Source organism: Oncorhynchus keta, chromosome 37, assembly GCF_023373465.1.
Source record: "Oncorhynchus keta strain PuntledgeMale-10-30-2019 chromosome 37, Oket_V2, whole genome shotgun sequence".
Lineage (NCBI taxonomy): Eukaryota > Metazoa > Chordata > Actinopteri > Salmoniformes > Salmonidae > Oncorhynchus > Oncorhynchus keta.
In genome coordinates, this window is record NC_068457.1 from 26,479,864 (window position 1) to 26,488,647 (window position 8,784).

General features: G+C 42.8%; 2 protein-coding genes across 6 annotated transcripts in view; both read right to left on the reverse strand.

Annotated features, from left to right (window-relative positions):
• Positions 1-4,087: 4,087 nt before the first annotated feature.
• On the reverse strand, positions 4,088-6,272 carry LOC127916790 (uncharacterized). The gene is made up of 2 exons (XM_052499977.1): positions 5,803-6,272; positions 4,088-5,471 (listed from the first exon to the last, which is right to left on the reverse strand). Exons 1-2 carry the CDS (start codon positions 5,930-5,932, stop codon positions 4,408-4,410), a joined length of 1,194 nt encoding a protein of 397 aa, XP_052355937.1. The 5' UTR covers positions 5,933-6,272; the 3' UTR covers positions 4,088-4,407.
• Positions 6,273-6,648: 376 nt separating this feature from the next.
• The window catches only part of LOC118374623 (OX-2 membrane glycoprotein-like), a 57,335-nt gene continuing 55,199 nt past the window's right edge, over positions 6,649-8,784 (reverse strand). Inside the window, exon 9 of one of the 5 annotated variants that reach the window (XM_052499966.1) lies at positions 6,649-6,785. In XM_052499966.1, coding sequence (XP_052355926.1) covers positions 6,770-6,785 — 16 coding nt within the window. In that variant the 3' untranslated portion in view covers positions 6,649-6,769. Of the gene's footprint in view, positions 6,829-6,866; positions 7,044-8,784 lie in introns of those variants that run through there. The other 4 variants (XM_052499964.1, XM_052499965.1, XM_052499968.1 and 1 more) reach the window with 4 other exon arrangements.

Below are 8,784 nucleotides of genomic sequence, written 5' to 3' on the forward strand. Positions count from 1 at the left end.
CAGCTACAAGTGTCTGGAACCGTCAACGAGGTGCCACAACACTGCTTGCTGTTGCCTGTTAGTCAGATGACAGCAGCTGGGTCCCCATTTGCAACAGTTGCTGTACATTTCACAATAAATATCTGCGTGCTCCATACCTGAAAAGACCGCACACGTACAATAACATTGAGATTCATCAACTAGGTGGATGCAATACGTCTGCATGTTTCCACTATAAATCAGACCCATAACATTGAGATTCATCAACTAGGCTGATGCAATACGCATGTTTCCACTATAAATCAGACCCATAACATTGAGATTCATCAACTAGGCTGATGCAATACGCATGTTTCCACTATAAATCAGACCCATAACATTGAGATTCATCAACTAGGTGGATGCAATACGCATGTTTCCACTATAAATCAGACCCATAACATTGAGATTCATCAACTAGGTGGATGCAATACGCATGTTTCTACTATAAATCAGACCCATAACATTGAGATTCATCAACTAGGTGGATGCAATACGCATGTTTCCACTATAAATCAGACCCATAACATTGAGATTCATCAACTAGGTGGATGCAATACGCATGTTTCCACTATAAATCAGACCCATAACATTGAGATTCATCAACTAGGCTGATGCAATACGCATGTTTCCACTATAAATCAGACCCATAACATTGAGATTCATCAACTAGGCGGATGCAATACGCATGTTTCCACTATAAATCAGACCCATAACATTGAGATTCATCAACTAGGTGGATGCAATACGCATGTTTCCACTATAAATCAGACCCATAACATTGAGATTCATCAACTAGGCTGATGCAATACGCATGTTTCCACTATAAATCAGACCCATAACATTGAGATTCATCAACTAGGTGGATGCAATACGTCTGCATGTTTCCACTATAAATCAGACCCATAACATTGAGATTCATCAACTAGGCTGATGCAATACGCATGTTTCCACTATAAATCAGACCCATAACATTGAGATTCATCAACTAGGTGGATGCAATACGCATGTTTCCACTATAAATCAGACCCATAACATTGAGATTCATCAACTAGGCTGATGCAATACGCATGTTTCCACTATAAATCAGACCCATAACATTGAGATTCATCAACTAGGTGGATGCAATACGCATGTTTCCACTATAAATCAGACCCATAACATTGAGATTCATCAACGAGGTGGATGCAATACGCATGTTTCCACTATAAATCAGACCCATAACATTGAGATTCATCAACTAGGCTGATGCAATACGCATGTTTCCACTATAAATCAGACCCATAACATTGAGATTCATCAACTAGGCTGATGCAATACGCATGTTTCCACTATAAATCAGACCCATAACATTGAGATTCTGTAAACAGATAGTTTGACCTCAATAATCAACTAGGCTGATGCAATACGCATGTTTCCACTATAAATCAGACCCATAACATTGAGATTCATCAACTAGGCTGATGCAATACGCATGTTTCCACTATAAATCAGACCCATAACATTGAGATTCATCAACTAGGTGGATGCAATACGCATGTTTCCACTATAAATCAGACCCATAACATTGAGATTCATCAACTAGGTGGATGCAATACGCATGTTTCCACTATAAATCAGACCCATAACATTGAGATTCATCAACTAGGCGGATGCAATACGCATGTTTCCACTATAAATCAGACCCATAACATTGAGATTCATCAACTAGGTGGATGCAATACGCATGTTTCCACTATAAATCAGACCCATAACATTGAGATTCATCAACTAGGTGGATGCAATACGCATGTTTCCACTATAAATCAGACCCATAACATTGAGATTCATCAACTAGGTGGATGCAATACGCATGTTTCCACTATAAATCAGACCCATAACATTGAGATTCATCAACTAGGCTGATGCAATACGCATGTTTCCACTATAAATCAGACCCATAACATTGAGATTCATCAACTAGGTGGATGCAATAACGCATGTTTCCACTATAAATCAGACCCATAACATTGAGATTCATCAACTAGGTGGATGCAATACGCATGTTTCCACTATAAATCAGACCCATAACATTGAGATTCATCAACTAGGCAGATGCAATACGTCTGCATGTTTCCACTATAAATCAGACCCATAACATTGAGATTCATCAACTAGGCTGATGCAATACACATGTTTCCACTATAAATCAGACCCATAACATTGAGATTCATCAACCAGGCGGATGCAATACGCATGTTTCCACTATAAATCAGACCCATAACATTGAGATTCATCAACTAGGTGGATGCGATACGCATGTTTCCACTATAAATCAGACCCATAACATTGAGATTCATCAACTAGGTGGATGCAATACGCATGTTTCCACTATAAATCAGACCCATAACATTGAGATTCATCAACTAGGCGGATGCAATACGTCTGCATGTTTCCACTATAAATCAGACCCATAACATTGAGATTCATCAACTAGGCGGATGCAATACGCATGTTTCCACTATAAATCAGACCCATAACATTGAGATTCATCAACTAGGTGGATGCAATATGCATGTTTCCACTATAAATCAGACCCATAACATTGAGATTCATCAACTAGGTGGATGCAATACGACTGCATGTTTCCACTATAAATCAGACCCATAACATTGAGATTCATCAACTAGGTGGATGCAATACGCATGTTTCCACTATAAATCAGACCCATAACATTGAGATTCATCAACTAGGTGGATGCAATACGCATGTTTCCACTATAAATCAGACCCATAACATTGAGATTCATCAACTAGGCGGATGCAATACGTCCGCGCGCGTGACTGAGAATCTGCCTGAAAAACAGCCTTCATTCACCATTTATAGTGACAATAACGCCTTTTTTCACTGTATACTTTGGAAGTATTGTAATTATACCATTTCTAAATAGAAATGGCGAGCTTGATCAAATGTCTCTGGAGGTGTTGGCAGAATGTTTGAAACTTTTACAGTGACATTTGCTGTGTCTGACCATTTCTGAAATAAAAAACTATTGCAAATGGTTGTGGACCTGTAAACAGATTGTTTGACCTCCAATAACCTTTTAATATGCTGCACTGACCTCCAATAACCTTTTAATATGCTGCACTGACCTCCAATAACCTTTTAATATGCTGCACTGACCTCCAATAACCTTTTAATATGCTGCACTGACCTCCAATAACCTTTTAATATGCTGCACTGACCTCCAATAACCTTTTAATATGCTGCACTGACCTCCAATAACCTTTTAATATGCTGCACTGACCTCCAATAACCTTTTAATATGCTGCACTGACCTCCAATAACCTTTTAATATGCTGCACTGACCTCCAATAACCTTTTAATATGCTGCACTGACCTCCAATAACCTTTTAATATGCTGCACTGACCTCCAATAACCTTTTAATATGCTGCACTGACCTCCAATTATGAAACATTGTCTATTTGGAAACAAATGACAACTACAGTACAGGCCTACTTATGCTGGTAGCCTCCCCAGTGGGCAAAACCTGGTTGAAAAGACGTCCTTATGACATCTTTTTATGACGTTTTACTCTGTTGCAAAGTGGTTGACAAATGATGTTATTTTTGCGTCTTTTTACTGACCAGAATATGATGTATTTTTCTAACCCCCATATGACCAGTGGGCAAAACCTGGTTGAAAATAAGTATTTTCATGACATTTTATTCTGGCCTCAAACTGGTTGAAAAATGCCGCTTTTTTTACTGACCAGAATATGATGTATTTTTCTGCCTGCCAGCAACCAGTTGGTCATAATTGTGACCTCTATCTGACCAGCTGGTCATAATTCTGACCACTATATTATGTGCTATATTTTGGAACCTACTGGTCATAGTTTAGACCTCATCATCACCTGGTAATGACCAGCTGACTACAGCTTATTACTTAGACTCTTAGAAAAAAGGAACCCAGAAAGGTTCTTCAGCTGTCCTGATAGAATAGCCATTTTTGGTTCTAGGGAGAAGCGTTTTTAGATCTACGTAGAACCCTCTGTGGAAAAGGTTCAACATAGAACCCAAAAAGGTTCTACCTGAAATCAAACAGGGTTCTCCAATGGCGACAGCCGAATAACAACACGTTTCCCCCCCTAAGAGTGTACTGTAATAAGTATTGCAGAGGATAAAGTTGGATAATGAAAACATTTTTCCTTACATGTTTCCAGAGTCATCAGTGAAAGATAAACAAATATTTGGGAGTACTTTTTTACCCATTTCTCTCCCTAATTTCGTGATCTCCAATTGGTAGTCAGTCACATACCATCGCTGCAAGGGCCGCGGCTTTTGTGGAGTGATGGGTAACGATGCTTCGTGGGTGACTGTTGTTGATGTGTGCAGAGGGTCCCTGGTTCACGCCCGGGTATGGGCGAGGGGACGGTCTAAAGTTATACTGTTACATATACGTAACAATTTTTCATACATCTGCATAAAATAATTGTTTATTATTAATAAGAGCTGTGTGATGGGCGAGAGGACCTCTGAGCACAGAAGGCGATCTGGAGCATAATGGTCCTCTTGAAGAGTGGTGTGATGGGTCAGATCTGGAGCATAGTGGTCCTCTTGAAGAGTGGTGTGATGGGTCAGATCTGGAGCATAGTGGTCCTCTTGAAGAGTGGTGTGATGGGTCAGATCTGGAGCAGAGTGGTCCTCTTGAAGAGTGGTGTGATGGGTCAGATCTGGAGCATAGTGGTCCTCTTGAAGAGTGGTGTGATGGGTCAGATCTGGAGCATAGTGGTCCTCTTGAAGAGTGGTGTGATGGGTCAGATCTGGAGCAGAGTGGTCCTCTTGAAGAGTTGTGTGATGGGTCAGATCTGGAGCAGAGTGGTCCTCTTGAAGAGTGGTGTGATGGGTCAGATCTGGAGCATAGTGGTCCTCTTGAAGAGTGGTGTGATGGGTCAGATCTGGAGCAGAGTGGTCCTCTTGAAGAGTGGTGTGATGGGTCAGATCTGGAGCAGAGTGGTCCTCTTGAAGAGTGGTGTGATGGGTCAGATCTGGAGCATAGTGGTCCTCTTGAAGAGTGGTGTGATGGGTCAGATCTGGAGCAGAGTGGTCCTCTTGAAGAGTGGTGTGATGGGTCAGATCTGGAGCAGAGTGGTCCTCTTGTAGAGTGGTGTGATGGGTCAGATCTGGAGCATAGTGGTCCTCTTGAAGAGTGGTGTGATGGGTCAGATCTGGAGCATAGTGGTCCTCTTGAAGAGTGGTGTGATGGGTCAGATCTGGAGCAGAGTGGTCCTCTTGAAGAGTGGTGTGATGGGTCAGATCTGGAGCAGAGTGGTCCTCTTGAAGAGTGGTGTGATGGGTCAGATCTGGAGCATAGTGGTCCTCTTGAAGAGTGGTGTGATGGGTCAGATCTGGAGCATAGTGGTCCTCTTGAAGAGTGGTGTGATGGGTCAGATGTGGAGCAGAGTGGTCCTCTTGAAGAGTGGTGTGATGGGTCAGATCTGGAGCAGAGTGGTCCTCTTGAAGAGTGGTGTGATGGGTCAGATCTGGAGCAGAGTGGTCCTCTTGAAGAGTGGTGTGATGGGTCAGATCTGGAGCAGAGTGGTCCTCTTGAAGAGTGGTGTGATGGGTCAGATGAAGTGAAGACAATCAGCGCATTACAACTTTATCAAGTTGCAAACTAGAAGAGGACACTCTTGAAGAAACTTTGTACTCAGCTGGCTAAAAGTATTTCCATGGTACTAGTTGAATAATGTTGTGGCTTAGAGACGTCTTTAAAAAAGAGCAACTTGATCATATACATACTTTGCGTCCTTCTCCCACACGGCTCAGGGGCATATTTTAGGACTTTCCAGAGGGAACCAAACACATCAACCTCCTGACTCTTCTGGCTTTTCATGACACTTTCTGTAAAGCATAAAATATATGTTTCCATAATGTGGGCTTGTAGGATATAACAGTAACACACAGGCAAATATATTTAACAGTCAGAATCTACTAAAAGTGGTAGCAAAGGCATGTTTGCTCCTCTGTCCCTTCATATCGAAGTGGGACATTAATTCATTGCTCATCAATCTGAAGCATTTTAAGAAAGAGGTTATCTGAACTCCTCGTTAAATGGTCAAGTTTAGCTTAATCCTAATACACATTGTAATATTCAAACAACTTATTATAAGCAAAGCTCCATAATCCTGAGGACATTGTCCTGGACAGAGGTACCCCAATATAGGACAGCTTGGCAGTCTTAATAAAATAAATGCAAAAATGTAAGTATGTGTCAAGATACAATAAAATATTATATTGTTCAAAAGTTATGCGTCTGTCATATCATTCCTGCAACAAACAGTGTTAGAAATGGGTGTAATTGCACGTGTGTGAGTCTGAGTGAGCAACAGAGAGAATGAGCAAGAGAGAAATGGAAGAAATGTACACCAGGGGAGCTGTCTGTTGAATCAGGAAACTTTACCTGACTCACCAGGGGAGGTGTCTGTTGAATCAGGAAACTTTACCTGACTCACCAGGGGAGGTGTCTGTTGAATCAGGAAACTTTACATGACTCACCAGGGGAGGTGTCTGTTGAATCAGGAAACTTTACATGACTCACCAGGGGAGGTGTCTGTTGAATCAGGAAACTTTACATGACTCACCAGGGGAGGTGTCTGTTGAATCAGGAAACTTTACATGACTCACCAGGGGAGGTGTCTGTTGAATCAGGAAACTTTACATGACTCACCAGGGGAGGTGTCTGTTGAATCAGGAAACTTTACATGACTCACCAGGGGAGGTGTCTGTTGAATCAGGAAACTTTACATGACTCACCAGGGGAGGTGTCTGTTGAATCAGGAAACGTTACATGACTCACCAGGGGAGGTGTCTGTTGAATCAGGAAACTTTACATGACTCACCAGGGGAGGTGTCTGTTGAATCAGGAAACTTTACATGACTCACCAGGGGAGGTGTCTGTTGAATCAGGAAACTTTACATGACTCACCAGGGGAGGTGTCTGTTGAATCAGGAAACTTTACATGACTCACCAGGGGAGGTGTCTGTTGAATCAGGACACAAGGCTTTTACAAAGTTGGTTTGTAGGAATCAATACACATAGAAAATCTCAGTATCAAACAACATTTTTCACACATCTTATTGTCAATGACAATGGATTTAAGGAGGGGTGGTTCTGCACTCTCCATTCCCTGGGATGTGGCAGAATAGGTCACTGGTAACTGAGTGGGTGGCCATAGACATGTTTCAGGAAATGTAAAGACAGAGACCAATCAAGGTCTTCACTAAGTTAGAATTGGCCGAGCAGGTACATTGACTATGTGGCCTGTTAGCAATATGTAAGCCATTTTCTACAAGAAATCATCTCCAGAAATAAAAGCTTCTCCCAAGTGGGTGTGACACCTACTCCCGTTGCCTGCTGATATCTGCTTTGGTGATTGCTGCTCTCGTAAAAGCCTGGGTTTTCAGCTCGTTAACACTAGAAGCTTATTACCTAAAATGGATCAATTGAAAGTGTGGGTTCACAGCTTAAATCCAGACGTGTTGGTCATTCCTGAGACGTGATTAAGGAAGAGTGTTCTGAATACTGATGTTAACCTTTCTGGTTATAAACTTTTTCGTCAAGACAGATCTTCCAAAGGTGGGTTAGTGGCAATCTTTACCAAGGATCACCTTCAGTGCTCAACCAAGTCTGTCCCCAAACAATTTGAGTTGCTGGATTTTAGCGTTAAACTTTCAAATAGCTCTTTGTTGACTGTTGCTGGGTGCTATCGTCCTCCATAAGCACTGGCCTGTACCCTACGTGCCCTAAGCTCTCTCCTGGCCCCCTTACACTAAGTATGAATATGTCCTGCTACCTGCCCTAAGCTCTCTCCTGGCCCCCTTACACTAAGTCTGAATATCCTGCTAGGTGCCCTAAGCTCTCTCCTGGCCCCCTTAGACTAAGTCTGAATATCCTGCTAGGTGCCCTAAGCTCTCTCCTGGCCCCCTTACACTAAGTCGGAATATGTCCTGCTACCTGCCCTAAGCTCTCTCCTGGCCCCCTTACACTAAGTCTGAATATCCTGCTAGGTGCCCTAAGCTCTCTCCTGGCCCCCTTACACTAAGTCTGAATATCCTGCTAGGTGCCCTAAGCTCTCTCCTGGTCCCCTTACACTAAGTCTGAATATCCTGCTAGGTGCCCTAAGCTCTCTCCTGGCCCCCTTACACTAAGTCTGAATATCCTGCTAGGTGCCCTAAGCTCTCTCCTGGCCCCCTTACACTAAGTCTGAATATCCTGCTAGGTGCCCTAAGCTCTCTCCTGGCCCCCTTACACTAAGTCTGAATATCCTGCTAGGTGCCCTAAGCTCTCTCCTGGCCCCCTTACACTAAGTCTGAATATGTCCTGCTAGGTGCCCTAATCTCTCTCCTGGCCCCCTTACACTAAGTCTGAATATCCTGCTAGGTGACCTAAGCTCTCTCCTGGTCCCCTTACACTAAGTCTGAATATGTCCTGCTAGGTGACCTAAGCTCTCTCCTGGCCCCCTTACACTAAGTCTGAATATCCTGCTCGGTGCCCTAATCTCTCTCCTGGCCCCCTTACACTAAGTCTGAATATCCTGCTAGGTGACCTAAGCTCTCTCCTGGCCCCCTTACACTATGTCTGAATATATCCTGCTAGGTGACCTAAGCTCTCTCCTGGCCCCCTTACACTATGTCTGAATATATCCTGCTTGGTGCCCTAAGCTCTCTCCTGGCCATAGCTCTAGCAGTAGGAAGCTCTCTTATCCATTTATATGCAGATGA

Excerpts from the sequence above, each read along its gene's own strand:
- LOC127916790 (XM_052499977.1), bottom strand. The coding sequence starts at position 5,932 with ATGGAAACATATATTTTATGCTTTACAGAAAGTGTCATGAAAAGCCAG. Across the intron at positions 5,472-5,802 it reads GTGTGGGAGAAGGACGCAAA|AGGACCACTCTGCTCCACAT; the intron begins GTATGTATATGA and ends CCACTCTTCAAG.